Here is a 24682-nt window from a genome sequence, read left to right on the forward strand (position 1 = left end):
ACCCCGAGACAGAAGGCAGAAATTTCAACCTGAAACTCCAGGCGTAAAGCAGGGATATCGGAAGATGTGTGTGAATGAAAATCGATCTTTTAAAAGAGGTGATTGTTGTTGCCTGAACTCTGGAAGGGGAAAAAAGTTCCAATTGGCCTTCTTACTGTGTATATTTTAGGCTATAATTCACACTATAATAATCAGAACTATCAGAGAAATTGGCCCTTTTTTGAAGGCTTAATTCCTGAACCCAAGTTATACAGATTGATCATATAAAAAGTTCCATTAAAATGATTCCATTATCCAAAATGCAGCTGAAGCAACATACAGACTACATATTTTAAGATGATAAAGATTGTATGACATTATTAAATAAGATTCTGATATTTTACTCAATAAAATAAATGTTTAAAGTATTTAATACATAAATAAATTATATAAAGAAAAGAAAGAATCAGGATGAAAATTAAAGGGGAAATATGAACACTCCACATGCAACTTCTCAAAATGAGAGTATACTTATTGAAATGAAACATCTCAATGGCTAGGTTAAGTAGCAACTTAGACATAGTTATAGAGAATTATCCAACTAGAAGGTAGAGCTGAATGGAGAATAGAAAGTAGTGAAGTAATAAATGAAAATAGTAGAAATTACCCAAAGGAAAACAGAGCTGAAAATAGTTGGAAAAAAACTAATAAAATATCAAACTTCTGAATAGATTGAGAAAGGATGAGAGAAGGACAGGGAGGGAAGGAAGGTGGGAGAGACTATTTAAGCATTGTTAGTAATAAAAGAGACATAAATAAATTTATGCCATTAGTTAAAATATGACAAATGATATGGAAGTTTCATTAGGGAAAAATATCTAACCAAAACTAATTTAAGAAAGAAAAAAATAAATTCAACATATAAACAGGTAGGATAAATAGTTTTACTAAACCTGCAGAGTCAAATTTGCTCACTCTTAGATTCCAGAAGGACAAAACAAAGATAGTATCCCAATTCATTTAATGAGACTAGTATAAACTTGATTCTAATAACAAATATAACAAATCTAAGGCCCCATATCATTTAGAAATATACATGAAAATAATGGAAATATTCTTAAATTTAAGCTAGAAATTTATTTAAAAATCATGAACAAGTAAATCTAAAAGTATCCTGTGTTCCACCGACATATTAAAGGAAAAAGACTAAATAATTTAAATAGATATAGACTTTTTTCATAAAATTTAATACTTTTCTTGATAAAAATCTTGCCAAACTAGATATTTCCCTAACAATAAAATGTCATTAGAAACCCCTAGTATATATCATTATAAATGGTAAGTCATTGTAAGTTTTTTTTTCAAGTTAGGAAAAAAAAAAAGAAGAGTAAGAGGACTACTTCAAAGATCCCATATAACCCAGTAAGGCAAAAGAGATATATAAAATAATGTTGAGAGTTAACAAAGAAAAATTGCACAGTGAGAGAATGAAAATGAATGATTGAGCTCCATGTACAGGTCCTGTGGATGAAGGGTCACCATTATCAATATTATAAGGCATAGCATCTATATATTAATCAAGCATCAGAAGATCTTCTGAAGCGCCATAAGTCATCCTTTGGCCAGTGGAATAGTCTCTGACATACTTCAACCAAAAGATTTCTGTAGGGGGGCAGTAGAGGTTATGGCAAACTATATAAACCACAACAATGAGTTCTTACTGAATTGAGCACCAGGTTGAGCATCTACAACTTTAACTTCATAGTGGAGAAGATGAAGCCTTGGGGTGTACTTGGACTATTTGCTGTATTATGTGGTCTGAGGAACAATTCCTTCTGATAAGTCATAATGATCTCCTAGCTGAGCTGCTCAACATGTAAAAATAAAGCACTTGCAGAGTTTCAAAATGGATTTATTTTGCTAATGTTCGAAGAACTGTATCTAAACCATATTAAAGAGAATAAACACACAAGTGGGTACCAAGATATTTCAGAAGTGATTTATCTACGGTGGAGGCTCTATTGGGACTGCCATCTATTTTCCATATTATCCTTCCCTTTCCTCATTGGATATGATGGTCTTTCATCTTCTCCTATAATACTTTGGAATATTTGTGTTCTTATTCCTCAGCTTGTCTTTGATTATCTCTCATGAGTTCTATCCCATTCTCTCTGTGTCTTCTCCTGTGTACCTCTCCTGCACCTGTACTTCTCCTTTTGCATCTGGGAAAGCAGCAGAAGATGGCTCAAGTCTCTGGGCTCTACACCCATGTGGGAGATCTGGAAAACACTCTGTTGGCTCCTGGCTTTGGAACCGCCCAGCTCTGGCCATTGTGACCATTTGGGGAGTGAACTAAAGGATGGAAGATCTCTTTTTCTCTCTCTCTAGCTCTCTTTCTCTGATTCTGCATTTCAAATAAATAAACAAGTATTTTAAAAAACAATGTTCTTAATTAGGAAATTATTTTGCGACAAAATAGATGCAACTGGAAAGCATTATGCTTAGTGAAATAAGCTAGCCTTGAAAAGACAATTATCTTTTCTTTGATAAGAGGCAATTAATATAGAATACAAAAAGAGTATATAGGAATGAGACAGACATCTTTTGATATGGTTGGTGTTTTTTGCCCTTGTTTATACTTCTGCAGAACTTTGGTCTTCTTACCTTTACTTGTTAAATATTATGGCTAGTGTTGAATTAAAGCCTGTGATTGTAACGTGGATTAAAATTATGTCTTTGCAACAATTAATGAAAAGAAAAGAAGAGAAGGAAAGAGGAGGATTAGCAGATGGGTGGGGAAAGGGAGGGAAGTATGATTATCTTCTTAGAACTGTACCCATGAAATGTATGATATTTATTCTCTTTATATTCACAAAAATAAAAAATAGGAAATTAATTTTTATAATTTCTTAACCACTGTACCACCATGGCAAATTAAATAATATTTTTTCTCTGGTACATCAATGGTTCCTGTTTGGAGAAGGAGAATGTGCCCATTTTCCTGACTATGGTCATTTTCTGTCAACAGAAACATGTTTCATTCTGAGGAAAGGCATGGTATGAGTCAGATAAGATTTAGTCATGGGCCTAATGAACCAAGGTTTGGGTGGAAGTGGGATGAGGTGTGGGACCTGTGAAGAGTTTATTTTAATCCACATATGAAATGACAAAGCTATGTTTAAAATAGTAGAGTGGTGTTAAAAGTAGAGGAGAAGGAGACATGAAAAGGACAGAGAAGAACACCAGGAACCGATCTATTGAACATGGTTGGGGGAATGAAAGAGGAGTGTTGATAACTGCTGACAGCATCCCTAAGAAAGCGTGGATCCAGTGTTTCCATGGTACTTGGATGAAATAAAAATCTATTAGCCATGTATTCTGGGGTGAATAACCCTCTGAGTTCTGGCTGCTCCACTCCTTTTTTTTTTTTTGACAGGCAGAGTTAGACAGTGAGAGGGAGAGAGACAGAGAGAAAGGTCTTCCTTCCATTGGTTCACCCCCCAAAATGGCTGCCACGGCTGGTGCACTGCGGCCTGTACACTGTGCCAATCCGAAGCCAGGAGCCAGGAGCCTCCTCCTGGTTTCCCATGCGGGTGCAGGGCCCAAGCACTTGGGCCATCCTCCACTGCACTCCCGGGCCACAGCAGAGAGCTGGACTGGAAGAGGAGCAACCAGGACAGAATCTGGCACCCCAGCTGGGACTAGAACCTGGGGTGCCGTTGCCGCAGGCGGAGGATTAGCCAAGTGTGCCGCTGCACCGGCTGCTCCACTTCTAATATGAGTTTCCTCTTTATAGCAGGGAACTATAAAGTTTAGATGAAATACTGATAATAATAAAGTGCTTTACAAGTATCATATAATATCACTGTGCCAGTGATTCTTCAACTTCATAACCACTATGCAGGAAGAACGACAGCATTGAAGGTCACACATTTGGAATCCTGATTACTTTGCTTTGTTCTACCTTTGTAACTGTAGTCAATGACATAGTCTTCCCACGTCTCAGTCTTGTCATAGGTATATGAATAACACCTTCACTCTTGCAAAGATTTAGTGATACATAAAGTGCCTGGCACCTAATAAATCGTGGTTTCTTTTATACCCGTTTGCTCCATGTGTATTCCACAGCAATCATTGCAGCAAGACTTCTGGTAACACAAAAAACTGAACTAATGTAATCCTAATTACATAATGTATTTTAAAATTAAAGCTTTCTTTTTCTGTCTATATCAATATAGACTTATCACCAGATAGAGATCCCTAAATAGTAACTAGCTAGGCATTCAGTGGGTTTTATAAGTTCTGTTTTGGCTGATATTCAATATACTGGCTCTCTTCCTAAGATGGATGGATTTAAAAGTTTCTGTTGCTAATTTAAGTACAGAATAGAAATTTTATTAAACTCAAGAACTAAAGGCACTGGGCCAGTATTGTGGCATACAGATTAAGCCACTACTTGCAAGACAGCATCCCATATGGGTTGCAATTAGAGTCCCGGCTGCTCTGCTTCTGATTCAGCTCCTTGCTAATGCATCTGGGAAAGCAATGGGGGATGGCCCAAGTGCCCAAGTGCTTGTGTCCCTGCACTCATGTGGGAGACTTGGAAGAAGCTCCAGGCTCCTGGCTTTGGCCTGGCCCAACCTCAATCACTGTAGCCATTTGGGGAATGAACCAGTGGATGGAAGAATTTAAGACACCTCTCAGGGCCAGTGCTGTGGCATAGCGGGTAAAGCTACTGCCTGCAGTGCAAGCATCCCATATGGGAGGTGCTTTGAGTCCTGGATGCTCCACTTCCAATCTAGTTCTCTGCTGTGGCCTGGGAAAGCAGTGGAAGATGGCCCAAGTCCTTGGAGACCTGGAAGAAGCGCCTGGCTCCTGGCATCTGTTTGGCCCAGCTCTGATCATTGTAGTCATCTGGGGAGTGAACCAGCAGATGGAAGACTTCTCTTTTTCTCTCTCCCTGGTTCTGCCTCTTTGTATCTCTGCCTTTCAAATAAATAAATAAATCTTTTTTAAAAAAGATCTCTCTCTCATGACAAGGGTGATAACTGATGCCATAAACAAGAGTGTCAATTTGTTAAGTCAACAACAGGAGTCACTGTGCACTTACTCCTCATGTAGGATCTCTGTCCTTAATGTGCTGTACATTGTGATTTAATGCTATAACTAGTACTCAAACAGTATTTTTCACTTTGTGTTTCTATGTGGGTGCAAACTGTTGAAATCTTTACTTAATGTATGCTAAACTGATCTTCTGTATATAAAAAGAATTGAAAATGAATCTTGATGTGAATGGAAGGGGGGAGGGAGAGGGAAAGGGGAGGGTTGTGGGTGGGAGGGAAGTTATGGGGGGGGAAGCCATTGTAATCCATAAGCTGCACTTCGGAAATTTATATTCATTAAATAAAAGTTAAAAAAAAAGATCTCTCTCTCTCTCCTCCCCCTTCATTTCAAATAAATAAAATAAATATTAAAAAAAGAACTAAAGTTATATTTAAATACCTTATGTTAACTAATATAAGCAGAGTATCAGCTATGCCTAAAAAAGACTCTTCAATCTCTTCTTAATAAAATCCTATTATCAGCATCATTTTAAAATGGATATTAATCTATATTTCATAGGATTTTAGAGAAATGGCACAAAGAATAAGCTCACAGACCCACTAACACCCATCATCTCCACTTTCTTCCTTGGCACTTAGCTAGCAAAGACCTTTTCTGGTAGATTATTTTCAGCTTCCTGAGTTTTGAGATTATTTGGGATTGAAGTTTTGATTCTCTTCCAACTGGTCTTTTAATCGAAAGACCCATCTCAGTTTTCTTTTCTTTCATCTTCCACAAGGAAAATTTCCAGGGGGAAATAAAAACAGTCTAGGGTTGGAGGATGGGGGGGCAGTCTGATCTCTCAGTTCACTGCTCTCTGCTTTGCTTACAAGATTATTTACAGTCTTTTCTTCTGTGTCTTTTTTTTCTCACAAGAAAGCACAAACTGTTTGAACTGGGGCGATTAGGACCCCTTTGCTCTTTTTTTCTGTGCAGGAAGGAATTATTTCACGGTAGTTTAGCTTCCCTGGAGAACAGTGGTCTTGCGTATCCGCTCCCTGCTCCAGGGCGGAAAGCTGCTTGTTGAACTTAATTTTCCATATAACTGGAATATATCTATATTACATCTCCAGTTATTCATTTAACAGCCCCGTCTGATGAGTTTCTTTGAAAAAGAGGTCAAACACCGAGATTAAAATATAAGCTTTTAAAAAAAAGTAAAACAAACAATAAGGAACATTAAGCTTATTAAAACTGCTTCCTCATGAATTTTTAAGAGTTTAGTTACCTAATGATAAATGGCATTGTGCAAAGAAACTGGACAGACTAAAAGACACACAAAGGTGTGACTTTTTTCCTGTAAAAATATTAAATCAAGAAAGATAAATTGGTTGATTTAACCAACTTTGAAACTTGATCAGACTATAAAAATCAAGCATAAAATAAATGTGCACGTTCTAAATCTTTGAGACTTCCATTTTTTTTTTCATCTAGGAAGTTGTGTCTGACATTAATCTTCCTGATAAGAAGAATTTTCGGGTGACTTAGTACTTACCATCGTCTTTGTCAGGGACAATTGTAATCTGAGCCCCTGGGAACTCTGATCCGAGTCTTCCACCCATAGGCATACTTAGAAGGACATGGAATGTTTCCTCCTCTTCATACAAGGAGTCATCGATTACAACAATCCGGCACATTTTCTCCTGTTCATCTCTGTCAAAGCGGACAATGCTGGTGTGGTCCTCAGGCCTGGATATGTAATCAGAGTAAGACAGCACAGAAGTCGGCACGGTTCCAGTTGCTGTCCCTGAAGGCCGAGAGAAGACAAAAGGTTTTTAAGGCAGAATATAACACCACAAAGTCATTTCCAGAAGTGATCATCTTCATATGCAGCATTGTCTTGGACATCTAGAATATAAAGACACTCCTGGAATTGCAACAGCATCTACACACTGTTCCTGTACCGTGAGTGAACTGTCCTCAAATTGGCTATAATGAATGGGCAGTTCCAAGTGTTTTCTTGTCTTTCTTGTCAATCAACTTTTAGATCAACCTAATATTACAAAATAATATCTCCTACTGCTCAAGAGCTTACTGTGTATAGGCAAAATGCCAAGTGCTTTACATACTTACCTCATTAATCTTCTCTTAACTACTCTACTGAGTTTTACTGAAGTTTACAGAAGTTAGGCCATTTGCTCTGGGTTCCATAGTCCAAAGCTCCTCTGTGTTAAATCACTATGCTGTACTGACTTTGAAATCATATAAACATAGGGGTGGAAATTTTAGCAAAAGTCAGCTCAGATACTAATAGCACATATTACTCTTTTGTTTACATTCTTCAAAAGTCTACTCGTTTCCTGCACACAGATTTAGTATATTAATGAATATTACACACAACTATTAATTTTGCAATGATTTGCACCTTTCATTGGATATTAGCTCATGAACAAGATGCATATTTTGAAATTTGTTTGAAATGAGATTCAAACTAGTTTTATTATTATTATTATTATTTAAAGATTTATTTATTTATTTATTTGAAAGTCAGCGTTACAGAGAGAGAGGAGAAGCAGAGAGAGAGAGAGAAAGAGAAAGAGGTCTTCCTTCTGATGGTTTACTCCCCAATTGGCCGCAAGGGCCGGAACCGCGCCGATCCAAAGCTAGGAACCGGGAGCTTCCTCCGGGTCTCCCACACGGGTGCAGCGGCCCAAGGATTTGGACCATCTTCTTACTGCTTTCCCAGGCCATAGCAGAGAGCTGGATCAGAAGTGGAGCAGCCGGGTCTCGAACCGGCGCTCATATGGGATGCTGGCGCTTTAGGCCAGGGCGTTAACCTGCTGCGCCACAGCGCTGGCCCCTAAAACTAATTTTAAATAAGTTTACTATTTTATATATCTATTCATCTTAACTTTATTTACAAGGCAGAGTGGAAGAGAGACAAACACAGAGATTTTCAATCTACTAGTTCACTCCCCAGGTGCCCAGGACTGGACCAGGCTGAAGCTAGGATCTCAGAACTCAGTCCAGGTCTCCCATGCAAATTGATGCCAGGGATCTGACTTTGGTTCATCACCTTGCCTCTCAGGGTGTGCATGAGCAGGATCCTGGAATTTTAAATGCAGCTGGGACTCAAACACAGGTACTTGCATGTTGGATGCAGCTGTCCCAAGTAGTGTCTTAACTGTTAAACAAAATGGCTGACCCTGGGACCAGCATTGTGTTGTACTGGGTTAAGCCTCTGCTTGCCATGCAGGCATCCCATATGGGTACTGGTTTGTGTCTCAGCCACTCTGCTTACAATGCGGCCCTCTTCTAATGTGCCTGGGAAAGCAGTGGAAGATGGCCAAACTTCTTGGGCTCTTGCATCCACTTGGGAGACCAGAAGAAGCTCCTGGCTTCAGCCTGGCCCAGTCCTGGCCATTGCAGTCATTTTGGAAATGAACCAGAAAGTAGATCTCTCTATAAATTTCCCCTCTTCTCTCTGTAACTTTAAAAAAAAATCACCTGGAAAAATTCAACACTAGACATGGTAAATATACTTTTTAAAAAAACCTAACCCTTAAATTAATTTCTTTACCTTGGGTATACAGTCCCCTTATCTCTCCCTCTCTTGCTTCTTCCCTCCCTCCTTTCTTCTCTCTCTTTTTCTTTGTTTTAGAAATCTAACTCCCTTCTACTTGAGCAGTACAAGAGGGTTTGAGCTATTTTTGGATTGCAAAGTAGCAAAATGAAGTCATGAGTCCAAGGTGCTCTCAGGAAATCCTCAAAGTTGTAACACTGAACAAAATCTCCTTTATAAATGCTTTTTGTATTTATACAAAAATCTAATAAATGCTTCTTGTAGCAAAATGTTATGTGCTCAACATGTTAAAGACACTTATTTGCTTTTTTACATCTTTTGGGGTGAATTTTATTCATTTATTGTTTCAGATTAAGCTACCTTGTTGTGTGTAACAGATCACCATTAACTCCCGGCTGACATCTCCAGTTCTCCTGATGGGAATAAACAGTTCACCAACGTTTTCTTCAACAGAGTATTCAGGGTGGGGGATAAACACAGTTGATTCTAAAGAGAAAACAAACACGGTCACTGTTACTTTTGTTTGAGCTTCTTATCTCTGATACAATCCTATACAAATTAAAATTCTCTAATGATTGATTATGCATATTCTTCTAGAATAACAGTGTGAAGGGAAGGAGGGAGCAGAGCTGAAAAGAAAAGTAGGTATAAAATACAGAGGCTCTGGAACTGTCAATTGTCAAATCTAGAAACAAGCATGGCTTTTATCATCAATAATCGCTTTTTCCTCAGTAAGTCCTGCTGACACTGTTTCTTCAAACCTTGTTCTCCTGGCACAGATGAACACCTTCTAGTGGAGTGGAGGAGGCAGAAATAACCTCAGAAAGGCTGTCCCACTGCATCTTTTACAATGAGGAAACACAGGCTCACACAGTTGAACTTCTTTGCCAAGGTCAAGTCAGAATTAGAATTCAGATCCTATAATGGCTACTCTGTTATTCTTTGCACCCAAAGTATGTGCCTTTTGAATGATTCATGATACAAAAATATAATCAGACATTGACTAACACTTTTTAAAATAACTATTCTTTTTTTAACTTTTATTTAATAAATATAAATTTCCAAAGTACAACTTTTGGATTATAGCGGCTTTTCCCCCCATATCCTCCCTCCCAACCGCAACCCTCCCCTTTCCCGCTCCCTCTCCCATCCCATTTACATCAAGATTCATTTTCAATTATCTTTATATACAGAAGATCAACTTAGTGGTGCAAACTGTTGAAAATAGCTATTCTTAAAATCTGTTTAGTGTATTTCTCAGTTGTAAGGAATATTTTTGCATTGTCCTTCATCCTCTGGTAGAAGAGCAACCACATTATGCATACAACATTATGTTTATATGATATTTTATGTTTCAATGATTCAGTTTTAATTTATTTGAAAGGTATGCTAAGTAATAGAAATGCCCTAATCAGATGAACAAATATAGTTACTATATAAAACAATTGCTACCATTTAGTTCAATAGTTTGATACTGAAAAACCCAAACAGATATTCTGGTATTTGACTGGGAGTCCATTTCATGGAAAGTCCCACATCCGCACAGAAAATGCTTTATGATTATTTTTAAAACAGTAATCCCCACTGTTTTTGATGATAATAAAAGATGCTGGAATAGCGGATATAGCTCTTGAGGACCATACTCCACCCTGCTCTGTGCTCCAGGAGAGGACTAAGGGCAAACACATCAAGTGTTTCCCTTGCACTCTGGCCTCCGGTTGGGTCAGCCAAACAGGAATACAGGAAGGAGTGTGGAAGGCAAGAGCAGAGAGAGACTGGGTATTTATTGCTTGACTCTGAGATTTCCAGCACGGACTACACCCCCAGATCACTGACTAGGCTTAGCCAGTCTCTCCTCCCTAGAACTCTTCTGGCTTTCATGTGGGGATCCTGATCACCTTTTCTAGTCTTGGAGCGCTTTGCTGTGCCTGGGAAGTTACACATTGTTGCTGTCACCTGTATAAAACAGTCATAAATTATTCATTTTGGATGGGTCACTTGTCTTTCCTGGGACCCAGATATACTCATTTTTAAAATATCCCTATTAAAATCTATGAATATGAATATACATTTTCATTTAGGAAATACTGAGGGGGTGACTTCAGTAGTCAAGCACTGTTCTAGGCACAAGGGATACAAAAGTCAACAAAATCCTTGGCCTTATTGAGTTTTCATGCTAGTTGGGGGATGTGGAGAAAGAAGAAGATAAATAAATATATAAGAAAATGTATAGTGTATTAGGGATAACACATGATATGTGCTGGGGTGACAGAGTGTGCTTGGGCTGAGCATATGGAAGCTATAATACATAAAGCACAGCAAGCACCTCTGATGGAGGCCCATTTGAACTGAGATTGAAAGGCGAGAGCAAGATGCTATATTTGAGTAACCTAGAGGAGAAAATTCCAGGTAAAAGGAGAAGCAAGTGAGAAGGGTTCAGACCAGGTGGTGCCAAGGAGGTACAAGGAACTACTAAGAAGCCAACGTGGAACACTGGGCAAGGAGAAGATGGAAAGACCTGAGACTAAAATGGTGGTGATCCTGGGTAGCAGCCAAATCAGAGAACCATCAGGTAAATGAGAGACTTTGTGTGTACTCTTAAGATATGAGTGGGAATAAATAAAGACATCTGAATTTGATGAGAACAAGAAGATGTTACTTATTCAGAACTTGTTTTAGCAATGTGTTTTGACAGACTTAGAGGGGGGCAAAGAATGTCAGTGTTTACTATAGAAAAAAACTAAGGTTTGGGGTGTGCTGTTATTGGAGGCTGTGCTGTGGGAAAACCATAGCAGGCTAACTAGACAGGGGCATCCTATGTGTTTTGTTAGGGGGTCATATTTGGATTTCTCTAGCTGATCTGATGCCACTATCAGAGCAAGTCTTGAGTTTATGTTGATTGCAAATAGAGGCTCGGCTTTGTTTCTGGGTTGCTATGGGTTGTGAGCCAGACATGCATTTTAATGTGTGGTCTGCACCAAGAGGCAGCAGCAAGAGTGATACAATATGGTTGTGAGTAGGATGCATTATAAAAGAAGAGGCAGAAGTTTTCTGATGGATCAGATGTGGTATGTGAGAGGAAGCAGAAGATTCCAGGATTACTCTGAATTTTGTTGTCTTGACCAACTGAAAAGATGAAATTGCAGATTATAAAAGTGAGGAAGGAAGACAGTAGGAGACTCAAATTCAGGAGTAGAAATCTTGAGTTCATTTAGGACATATTAAAATCGAAATGCCTTTTAAATATCCCAACTGAGATGTTCAAGTAGCTAGTGGGCACAATTATAGATTCCCTTGGGGAAGTCCAGAATGGAAATGTACACTTGGGAGTCATTGGACAGTACATAAAGCCATGAATCAATAAAATGACAAAGGGAGGGATTGTAGATGAATAAAAAGTGGACCCAGGGACTTGTCTCAGACATTTAGAAGTCACAAAGAGCAAAGAGGCCAGGAGGGAGTCCCAGAGTGAGGCCACCATGGGAATGTGGGTACAGGAGGCCAAGTGCAAATAGTGCATCAGGGAAAAGGGAGTGATCAATAGCTCAAAGCAGCTGTCAAGTCCTGTAAGCTGAGAACTGGGAGACCAAACATATATTTTTGCAAAGGGAAGTCACCAGAAATTGATTGCATTTATCAAAACTGTTTATGTGGAGTAGAGTGGGCTTGAGAGAGAATGAAAGGAGAGGTGCTGAGGACAACACAGTCATTTCCTTCAAGCAGTTGTTTTAAATGGAACAAAGTGGCATCTAGAGAAATGCATTTGCAGGTTTATTTATTTTTCTTTTATTTGCACAAGGAGAGAGAGACAGAGATCTTTCATCTGCTGGTTCACTCCTCAAATGCCAATAATTGCCAGTGCTGGGCCAGGCCAAAGCAAGGCGCCAAAAAGAACTCAATATGGGGCTCCCATGTTGGTGGTAGGGATCCAAGTAGTTGAGCCATTGCCTGCTGCCTCCCAGGTTGTACATTAGCAGAAATCTGAAATTGGGACTAGGTAGAACTCAAACCCAGACAATTTGATATGGAGATGCATGCATCATAAATGGGCATCTTCACCTGCTGCATCACAATGTCCAACCCATGCATGCATTTTTTTTTTTTTTTGACAGGCAGAGTGGACAGTGAGAGAGAGAGACAGAGAGAAAGGTCTTCCTTTGCCGTTGGTTCACCCTCCAATGGCCGCCGCAGCTGGCGTGCTGCGGCCGGCGCACCGCGCTGATCCGATGGCAGGAGCCAGGAGCCAGGTGCTTTTCCTGGTCTCCCATGGGGTGCAGGGCCCAAGCACCTGGGCCATCCTCCACTGCACTCCCTGGCCACAGCAGAGGGCTGGCCTGGAAGAGGGGCAACCGGGACAGAATCCGGCGCCCCGACCGGGACTAGAACCCGGTGTGCCGGCGCCGCTAGGCGGAGGATTAGCCTAGTGAGCCACGGCGCCGGCCATGCATTTTTTTTTAAAAGATGTATTTATTTATTTGAAAGGCAGAGTTACAGAGCAGCAGAGCTAGAGGCAGAGATTGGGAGAGAGAGAGAGAAAGAGAGAGAGAGAGGTATCTTCTCTCCACTGGTTCACTCCCCAGATGGCTGCAATGGCTGGAGCTGGGCCAATATGAAGCCAGGATCCAGGAGCCTCCTCTGGGTTCCCCACATTGGTGCAGGAAGTCAAGGACTTGGACCATCCTCCACTGCCCTCCCAGGCCACAGCAGAGAGCTGGATAGAAGTGAAGCAGCCAGGACTCAAACTGGCACCCATATGGGATGCTGGCACTGCAGGCAGTGGTTTGACCTGCTATGCCACAGTGCCGGACCCAAGCAGGTTTATTTTTGAATAGAGTTTAGTAAAGGAAGAGTTGTACTTACAATTTTGAAGGAAGATGTCACCAAATATAAAATTTCAGCATGGAAATTATAAGACTTCAGTACAAAAAATATGCATAGTGCCATGGAGTATTCAATATTCCCTGAGTTTATTTTCATTAGCTTTTGGAAATTCACCTTGGTGTTATTAGGTTTTGGAAGTTTTTAAGTCATGTATTCCATGGTATTATAGAAAACTATGGAAAATTTGATTTGCTTATTAGGATTTGTTAAAGAATGACTATTCCCATTATCCTAGAATTTGTGTGTTGGATCCTGAACCCCCAAATTGATGGCATCAGAAGATGGGGGCTCTGGAAAATTACAAGTCTTAGATAAGATCATGAGCATGGATCCCTCATCAGGGGACTAGTGCCCCAATAGGAAGAGGGAGATAGAGACTTCTCTCTGTGAGCAAGCAACAAGGAAATTCCATGTAGGGATACAGCAGGAAGGCAGTCATCTACAAACCAGAAAGTAAACCCCACCAATACTGAATCTATCAGCATCGAGATCTTGGTTTCCTCAGCCTTCAGAACTGTGAGCACTGAATATCTATTGTTTGAGTGGTCTCCGTCTGTGACATTTTGTTATAGTAGCAAGAGTGACTAGGACAGGCAAGGCTGATCATGCATAATATTCATTCTATACTGCTAAACTATGCTGGTTGATTATTTTGTAAGTTACTCACAAAAGGTCCATCCATACGTTTTTAACTTAATAAACATCTTTGAAATTTAAACCTTGAATACTTGAGTTTTGGTTTCTCCTACACTCTATGAACTATTTAGGGTTGATTAAACAGGCCAGGACCTCTTGCCAGAGCCAGTAGATTTAAATTCTGAATAAAGAAGAAAACTGGGTGTCCAGTACATGCCCTTAGCTCTGGAATTCATTCTGACAACTGATCTGATGAAGGCAAACAGGCCTGGTATCAAGTTTAGGTCTTCTGTTGACCTAACTTCTCATAGAAATGTGTTGTCTGTGGGAGAAACTAGAAAAGGCTATCAGAAAGACAAAGAAAGTCTTCCTTGGTAGATTTTTCGGTTGACATTGTTTTTCAACTTCACTCTATATACACAATAGAAGTGTATATGTAAACTGCCAGAGGAGGCCAGCTCTTTAAGTGTAAAATTCTTAAAAGTGACATTCCTTTACTGTCCTTAAAAATGATTAGCTAATATGCAGGTTATTACTATTTGCTAAGCACTATTCTAAATACTTGTACTTGTAATGGCTAGTTTTGTCCTTGCAGAAACCTTTGAGATAAGAAGTATGATGACTGTCATTTTACCTCTGAGAACATGGGGCAAACGGAGGTTAAATAAGCAGACGGATGTGAGGTTGGTAGGTGGTGATACTGGGACTTGAACCCAGAAAGTTCACCTTAGAGCCCAAGTTCACAGTCACTGTGCTTTACTGCTGTGTGAAAAGCTATCAGGACAATGGGAAGCTTCACCAGCATTATAGAAAACTAAAAGACCAAACACAGGTTATAAAGCAGAGATATAAATACTAAGGCAGATGGCAAGCACAGGAGAGGCAGAAAAAAGCAAACAAATTAGAAAGGAGTATTTTTGAGAATTCCTTTAAAGAACCAATATTTCTGTCAAAATTATATATATTATATATAGTTGTATGTATACAAAAATTATTTTGTCAACTATACAGTCTATATTAAACATTAACACAATTATACAAGTATGTAAAGGTATGTTATACGTATAACATATATTCATATATTAGTACATAGATAAAATGTAAGTACTTCATTTACAAAAATCTATATGTCAATTTTTCTTTTTTTTGACAGGCAGAGTGGACAGTGAGAGAGAAAGAGACAGAGAGAAAGATCTTCCTTTTTTGCTGTTGGTTCACTCTCCAATGGCTGCCGTGGCCGGCACACTGCAGCTGGTGCATCGCGCTGATCTGAAGCCAGGAGCCAGGTGCTTCTCCTGGTCTCCTATGTGGGTGCAGGGCCCAAGGACTTGGGCCATCCTCCACTGCACTCCCGGGCCACAGCAGAGAGCTGGACTGGAAGAGGGGCAACCAGGACAGAATCTGGTGCCCGACCGGGACTAGAACCTGGTGTGCCAGCGCCGCGGACGGAGGATTAGCCTATTGAGCTGTGGCGCCGGCCAATATGTCGATTTTTCTTAACACATTAGATCAAAATGTCAGCAGTCTTTGTGAAGATGTTCACGGAGAGAGAAAGCAAGGCTACATTACAGAAATAGTGTACTCTCACTAAGTGAATACTGACCCTTAAAGGGGACAAGTGACTGCAGGGTCATCCTCTCAATATTAACTATGGTTATTCCCATGTGGGAGAATTACAAATGACTTTTTAAAAAATTAATACTCTATCTTTCTGAGAAATCTTTTGGTTTATAGGAAAATGAGTAGAAAATAATAGAGTTGCCGGCGCCACAGCTCACTAGGCTAATCCTCCGCCTTGCGGCGCTGGCACACCGGGTTCTAGTCCCGGTCGGGGCACTGGATTCTGTCCCGGTTGCCCCTCTTCCAGGCCAGCTCTCTGCTGTGGCCAGGGAGTGCAGTGGAGGATGGCCCAAGTCCTTGGGCCCTGCACCCCATGGGAGACCAGGATAAGTACCTGGCTCCTGCCATCGGATCAGCGCGGTGCGCCGGCCACAGCATGCCGGCCGCGGCGGCCACTGGAGGGTGAACCAAGGGCAAAGGAAGACCTTTCTCTCTGTCTCTCTCTCACTGTCCACTCTGCCTGTCAAAAAATAAAAAAATAAAAATAAATGCAAAAAAAAGAAAATAATAGTTTCCATATTCCCTGTCATTTATTTTTTTTATTTTTTATTTATTTATTTTTTTTTTATTTTTATTTTTGACAGGCAGAGTGGACAGTGAGAGAGAGACAGAGAGAAAGGTCTTCCTTTGCCGTTGGTTCACCCTCCAATGGCCGCCGCTGCAGCCGGCGCACCGCGCTGATCCGATGGCAGGAGCCAGGATCCAGGTGCTTTTCCTGGTCTCCCATGGGGTGCAGGGCCCAAGCACCTGGGCCATCCTCCACTGCACTCCCTGGCCATAGCAGAGAGCTGGCCTGGAAGAGGGGCAACCGGGACAGAATCCGGCGCCCTGACCGGGACTAGAACCCGGTGTGCCGGCGCCGCAAGGTGGAGGATTAGCCTATTGAGCCACGGTGCCGGCCTATATTCCCTGTCATTTTCCACTATTATTAACATCTTGCATTGGTCTTTTAAAATTTTTTAACAATTATTTTCTTTTAAGAAAACTCTGTTATTGATTTTCATTTTATTTGAAAAGAAGAGGGAGAAGGGGGGGGAGAGAGAGAGAGACAGAGAGACAGAGATACCATTCACTGGCACAGGAACACAAACTAGGTCTCTCAAGTGCAAGGCAGGGACTCAATTACTTAAATCATCATCACTGCCTCCCAAGTTCCATACTTGGCAAAAGCTGTAGTCAGTAGCAGAATTGGGAATTGAACCCAGGCATTCCAATATATGATACAGATGTGTCAACCACTAAGCCAAATACCACCCGTGCATTTGTCTTTTTGACAGTGAACATGTATTATTTTATAATCTCAGATGGGCTTCATTATTCTTTATTTTGAAAGATAACATGAATACTTTCTTCATTAGTTAGTGTGACTACATTGCAATGAGTACTTTGATTTGCAACTGTAGTTTTTATTGTTAGGTTTTGACTGTGCTGTCATTTTAGTGAAAAATGACTTCTGCTCTCTGACATAAAGTCACGGCAGCTGCATTTGAAAGGGAACATGTTGCCCCTGACTCAACTGCACTATGCATATGAAATAGTTCAGACTCTGCAAAACACATGATAGAACAAGATATCTTTTAAGAATCTACTACAATAGAACAAGGAAGGGAAAGAAAGTACAGCACATGGATGAAGGCATGGAGTGTTTATTGCCTTTAAATAGTATGGCATATTCAAAAACAACTCAGAGAATATTCCGGAACATCTTCAGGCTACTGTGGTGCCCTTAGTTAGGCCAATAAGTAGAACTGAATGTGGAATCTGTCACTGATACTGATGTGTTTGAACTTGGGTAGCTCTCTAAACATTTGTAAGATACTTTTAACCCCTAAAACAGACAAAATAACAGAGATTAATTTTGGCAAGGGTTTGAAACAGAAACAAATGCAAATATACCTAAACCACATACAAGTTCACAGCAGGATACCACGAGGACTAGAAGGTACCCTTTGGTACAATTCAAACTCTAGGTTAGTGGTAATCTTTGGGAAATCTTTGTTTATGTTGTTAAATGTCTTTCTTTGAGGAATGTAGAAATTTTCAGAAATGTTTTCGTGAGCAAAAGTTTTACTTTGTACCATGTTTTTTATCCATTGTTTCGTGTCAGAAACAATGTGCCATACTCTTAACACGTGGCTGACATTCTACTACCAAACAAAACAGACTTCAACACAAAAATTGAAAAGAGACAAGGAAGGGTATTATGTAATTATTAAGGGATCAATTCAACAGGAGTATGTGTAACAGTAAATGTAAATGCATGCAATGCCAGGGTGCCTGGCTATCTAAAACAAATGGCAATGGATCTAAAGGAAGACATAGACTCCAATACAATAGTAATGGCGGACTTCAACACAGCACCTTCATGAATGGAAAGATCAACTAAACAGAAAGTCAACAAAGAAACAAAAGTGCCAGTCCACACTATTACAAATTGCCCTTACTGATATCTACAGAACATTTCATCCCATAGTTTAAGAATACACATTCTTTTCATCAGTGTATGGAACTTTCTCTACGACAGCTCATAGGCTAAGCCACAAAGTAAGCCTAAGAAAATTAAAAAAAAAGACTGGAATCATACCATGTGTGTTTTCTGACCTCAGTGATATGAAGTTGGAAATTAACAACTTGAGAAACACTAGGAAATATGCAAACACAAAGAGAATGAACAATATATTCCTGAATGAAGATTGGCTCATGGAAGAAATAAAAAAATGAAATAATAAAATAAATTATGATTGCATCTCAAGTACCTATAAAAACAGCAGAACAAACTCCAAAATTGGTAGGAGTAAAGGAATAATTAAAATTAGAGAAGAAAGAAACAACATTGAAACCAAAACAATATAAAATATCAATGAAACAAAGTGCTGATTTTTGAAAAAATAAACAAAAATGATGCACCAATGGACCAACCAGCCAAAAAAAAAAAAAAAACAAAACAAAACAAAAAAAAACCCACAAAAACCAGGGTCAGGGGAGAGAAGACTCAAATCACTACAATTAAAGAGGGAAAGGAGAAGTAACAATGGATACCAGAGAAATTATTAGAGGAAAACATTGAGGAAACTCTATAAGACATCAGCATAGGCAAAGACTTCTTAAAAAAGGCCCCAGTAGCACAGGAAATTAAAGAAAGATAGAGAAATGGGATTACATCAAACTAAGAAGCTTCCGTACTGCAAAGAAACACTTAGCAAAGTGAAGAGGCATATAACAGAATGGGAGAAAATATTTGTTAGCACCACATCTGATAAAGGATTAATATCCAGAATCTGTAAAGAGCTCAAGAAACTCAACAACAACACGAGAAACAATCCAGTTGAGAAATGAGTAAAGCACATGAACGGGCATTATTCAAAGCATAAAAATCAAATGGCCAACAGAAACATGAGCAGTGACAATCAGGGAAATGCTAAAAGCTACAATGAGGTTTAACCTCACCACAGTTAGAATAGGTGCTATTCAAAAATCAAAAGAAATAAATGCTAGTGAGTAAAAGGGGGGAAATGTTTCCCTAATCCACTGTTGGTGGGAATAAAAACTAATACAACCATTATGGAAGACAGTATGGAGATTACTCAGATCTGGAAACAGATCTACCACATGACCCAGCCTTCCTACTCCTGGAAATTTACTCGAAAGAAATGAAATCATCATGTGAAAGAGTTATTTGTATTCCCCTGTTTTTTGTAGCTCAATTCACACTAACTGAGAGATGGAATCAACCCTGATGTTCATCAACTGATGACTGGATAAAAAAATTTGGCATACACACACACACACACACACACAAAGGGATACTACTAGTCATAAAAAGGAATGAAATCCTGTCTTTTGCAACAAAATGGATGCAACTGGAATCTGTTATGCTTAGTGAAATAAGCCAGTCTTAACAAGAAACATATCATATTATTTCTCTGGTATATGGCAGCTAATACAGAATACAAAACATGTGTAGGAATTAAAATGGTCACTTTCAGATATGATTGTCATTTCTAACTCATGTTTATATTCCTGTCTAACTGTGGTCTTTCTACTTCTTTACTTGTTGAATATTATGATTAGCTGATATTAAGCCTGGGAACATAGAGTGAATTAAAATTATGTTTTTGCAAAAATTGATGAAGAGAGGCGAGGGCGAGAGGCAGACTGGTTGAGAATAGGGGAGTGAAGGAAGTTTGGTTCTCTTCTGGGAACCTATAAAATGCATAAAATCTGTCCTCTTTACATTAATAATATTTTAAAAACAAGTGGCTGGTTTTTATTACTTCTTGTAAGACAATGACTCATGCTTCCTACTGATAGAGTAAAACAAATTAGAAAATGTTTTGACTTTCATTGAGGTTAAAGCTCTTGCATGCATTCTTTATCATTTCTCTGTCTTCAGCTGTAGTTTACTGTCATTTCATTAATTATAGACTGAATTTTGGCACACTTCTCTCAAAATATCAGCTACACAGTATCTCCCTATATTAGCCTTGCCAGTGATGTGAAATTTCAAGAGCAGGAGTAAATCTTTGGATTTAATAAAATAGTCAGTATAATCTGAATTCTATTTCATGAAATGCGTTTGGTTCACTCAGAGTAAATATTTATCTTTTTTGTATCTGTTAATATTAGGATTGTTTTAAGATATGTTAAATTCTCTTTAGAATAATAGGTTGGTTCATTATTAAATATCAAATAGCATTAATGGCATATGATCTCACCAGAAATGATTACAGAAATAAAAGTATTTAATCTAGCTCATGGCAGCATTTAGTGTCACAGAAATATCAGAATGACTTTATTTCAATCACAAGTTTGCAATGTAAATTAATACATAAAATATTTACAGGCTTTAGAGATCTCTGATACATGTGTATATGTGTATATATATATATATATGAATCAATATGATGCTAAAATAGTGATTCTTAGAGGCTGGGAAAGGTTGTAGGATGGGGAAGATTGGACAACAAGTGCCAATATGGATTCAGGTGAACGTAATGGGTTCTAGTGTTGCATAGAACAGTATGGTAACCATTGTTGACATAAAGGAAATAAAAGGGCTAATCGCTGGTTTTATTTTTTTTATGTTGTTTTTACATTTGTCACAATATCACACTGTTTCTCACAATATGTTTAGGTATTTGGTGTTAATCCAATAAAAATAAATTTAGAGAAATAAAAGTAAAAATAAAATAAACCAAACTAATAAAAATGACTTTCATTCTAATAATATTTAATGGGCTATGACTGGGTTAAATATTTTTTTCAATGGGCTGTTTTTTTTCTCTTATCCTAGCACATAGCATTTGGTGTTGTTCATTGTAACAAGTTAGTGGAATATGATCTCCTAATTAGATGATTCCTAGCTCTTAGCAGAATTCCTGGCAGACAGCAGAAGTTCAATAAATATTTGTTGCACATAATAGATACAAGAGCTGATATGATCATCATTATTTTCTTAGATCACTTGGTGGGTTTTATTTTTAAGGTTTATTTATTTGAAAGAGTTATAGAGGGGGAGAGACGAAAATGGAGAGAGAGGAAGAGAGATGGAGTAAATCCATAGGACTCCCCACAGGTTAACTCCCTAGATGGCTACAATGGCCAGGGCTGGGCCAGGCCAAATTCAGGAGACAGGAGCTTCATTTGGGTCTCCTTCATTGGTTTCGGGGGTGCAAACATTTGGGCCATCTTCTGCTGCTTTTCCCAGGCCAGTGTCAGGGAGCTGGACTGGAAGAGGAGCAGCTGGGACATAGACCAGGTCCATGTGGGATGCTGATGTCATAGGCAGTGGCTTTACACAGTACACCATAATGCTGGCCCCAGATCACTTGGTTTTATTCACTTACATGTTTGAGGGTTGATACAGAAAGATAAAAAGCAATAGAAAAGAAGGAAGAAATTATTTTGCTAATATTTCCACATAGCAGGATTAATGAATATTGTTGTGTAGCAAAGTACTTTGATTAATTATGCTTTGGTATATTCTTTGGCAGGTATGTATAATAATAAAAGACTGCAAAACTCAGTGGAAAAGGAAGAGCTTCATTCAATATATACTACATATATATTCATATATCTATATATTTCATTTCACACTTATTAGTGAGGGTATTGGGGAAGCAGAGACTGTGAGCCGTAGATATCTCATTTGCAGATTGATATGCAAATCACAGTTATGAACAAAATATTTAAATGAGGTAAGATGCAACTGATGTATTAAACAGAATACATAATTATTTAAAACATTTACCTAAGGCATAACTATATAATTTAAAAGAAACAAGTGGATAAAGAACATGAAAAGAGTATAATTATCAACACAGGAGAAGCTAGGATGTATACGTATACACAGATATGCATATGTTTGTGTGTGTATGTCTGCATGTGTACAGAGGATTTAAATGAAAGTTTTTTTTGACATACAATTTGAGAACTAATGTTCTAAAACTTGTCACATGCAAACTGAGTTTCCTATGAATATTAGCAAAATTTCTAAAATGGTACTTATGATGGTCTTCAAAAAGTTCATGGAAAATGCATATTTGGAGAACTATGCATAGTTTTCAATTTTTTCACTGAAATGAACTTATCTTTTAATAATATTCATCCATGAACTTTAAAAATTATTTATTTATTTTCATTTTATTAAAAGGCAGAGAGATCAGACATAGAGACAGAGATTGAGACAGAGCTAGAGCTAGAGATAAGGATAGATAGAGAGAAGGAGGGCAGGCAGTATCCTCCAGTCACTGGCTCCTTCCCCAAATCCCTGAACAACTGGGGCTGAACCAGGAGGAAACCAGGTCTCCCATGTAGGTTGCAGAGACCTGAGTACTTGGGCTATTATCTTCTGCATCCCAGGGAGCACATTAGCAGGAAGCAAGAATCAGAAGTAGGGCCAGATCTTGAACCCAGGCATATCAATATAGGATGCAGGCATTCCAATGGGTGTCTTAATCACTGCACCATATGCTGTCCCTTCTATGAAATTTTTTAAATACCCTTGTATGTCTACAGGGTAGTGAGGTAAAAGAGACTGAACGAAAGAACATATATGATGTGCTAATAATACTGGTGAATAGTAAGTGCTTTCTGAGTTTCCATTATTACCATTATCAGAAATAAGGTTAGTAAAGTGTTGGGAAAGCTATTACTTTACATGTATTTAGACAAGCTGTCTAATAAGTAAAACTAGCTCCTATTCCAAAATACAGCAAAATTGATTAAAACCTGGCTTTTACAACACTATTTTCATACATTGTCTTACTACAACACATTCCGTTGTAATGACTAATTTATAGATGATTACCCCTCTCTGATAGTCTTTGATAAAAGAAATTATATTCTATTAGCTTCACACTGCCAATTTATAGTGTTGTATCCAGTACACAGATGAGCTGGATATATTTTTAATGGATGTTCAAAAAAAAACTCAAAGTGTCCTAGAATGAACAGAGAACAACAAATGAATTTATATGTGAAGAATTGGGAAAGAGTATAGAAAGACATAATCAAAATTTTGAAATGGTTGATTTGTTCATACAACTAGAAATAGTAGAGTTGGAATCAAATCCAGGTTTCATAATTTTGATATGATCTTCAACAAGACATGGGACATACTAAGATTATGGAATACTCATCAGTTACCAAAACAGGATCATGACTTGGAAAGAATAGGGCTGAACTTGATCTAGGTATTCTAAGATAACTTAGATAATCGTTGTTAAGAAATGAACTTATAATGAAATTTGAATATAGTCTATACTAGGCACAAATTATATAAAGCATTATGTATGTATGTTTTATTTTTAATACCTCTGTTACGACATATCAGGGGTAGGGCCGGCGCTGTGGTGCAGCGGGTTAAAGCTCCGGCTTGTCTACAATGGCTGGGGCTAGGCTGGGGCCAAAGCTGGGAGCCAGGAACACAAGCTAGGTCTTCTATGTGGTTGGTGGGAAACCAATGATTTGAGCCATCATCACTGCCTCCCAGATGGGCACCAGTTCGAGTCCTGGCTGCTTCTCTTCCAATCCAGCTCCCTGCTAAAGTGCCTGGGAAAGCAGTAGAAGATGGCCCAAGTCCTTGGTCTCCTGCAGTCATGTGGGAGACCTGGAAGAAGCTCCTGGCTCCTGGCTTTGGATCAGCTCAGCTTTGGCTGTTGTATCCATTTGGGGAGCACACCAGCAGATAGAACTAACTTACTTACTTTCTTTCTCTCTCTCTCTCTCTCTCTCTCTCTCTCTCTAACTCTTTCAAATAAATAAAATACATCTTAAAAAAAGACATATCAGAGGTAGAGAGTGTCCCTCTGGGTTTATAAACAGGAAGGCAGAAGTGAGTTTTAAGGTCTTATTTCTTAAAGTAACACATAACAATTGCACAAACTGGCAAACAAGAATATCAATAAATGGCTTCTAGCTGTAACTAATGGATCAGTTTAAACATATTATAGTGGTCATAGTTATGTTTAAAAGAAAAAGCTTTATTTTTTGAACATATTCCAAAAACTCAGGAGCAAAACAAAGTTTAATTACTTATATCTAGATAATGTAGATAACAGTAAATGTAATTACATGCTAACTGTCACTTAATGGGAATTAAAAACATAATTAAATTTCATATTTAAGTAAAGGCAGAGATGTTGGCTAAACAAATGATGTTGGAGTTCCAGGCTTCTTATCCTCTCCCTTTAATTATGCTCAGTCTTTTAACAGGGGTTTCCACGTGCATCTCCATTTCATGTACTCAGTAGATTGTATCTTTGCAGACCATTTAAGAGTTTTCTGAGTGACAAAGTAAGTAGACTGGTTGTTTAAAAGAAAGTCACGTCTGGCTTCTGACAGCTTTAGAAGTCTCTGCAAGGTTTGTCTAAGTGCCAGCCCTCAAAAAGCCATTCAACCCTTTTGTCCCCCTAACTACATCGAGACAAGCCAAGACTG

The 24682-nt window shown here is 38.7% G+C and overlaps 1 protein-coding gene across 1 annotated transcript in view; it reads right to left on the reverse strand.

Annotated features, from left to right (window-relative positions):
• Positions 1-24682, reverse strand: part of FREM2 (FRAS1 related extracellular matrix 2) — a 217465-nt gene that overhangs the window by 101203 nt on the left and 91580 nt on the right. The window contains exons 5-6 of the mRNA XM_017350619.4: positions 8966-9091; positions 6578-6829 (exon numbers count right to left, since the gene is read on the reverse strand). Coding sequence (XP_017206108.4) covers positions 6578-6829; positions 8966-9091 — 378 coding nt within the window. The remainder of the gene's footprint in view (positions 1-6577; positions 6830-8965; positions 9092-24682) is intronic.

The sequence above is a fragment of the Oryctolagus cuniculus genome, chromosome 9, assembly GCF_051225735.1.
Source record: "Oryctolagus cuniculus isolate XC-2025 breed Fujian yellow rabbit chromosome 9, ASM5122573v1, whole genome shotgun sequence".
In the NCBI taxonomy this organism is placed as follows: domain Eukaryota; kingdom Metazoa; phylum Chordata; class Mammalia; order Lagomorpha; family Leporidae; genus Oryctolagus; species Oryctolagus cuniculus.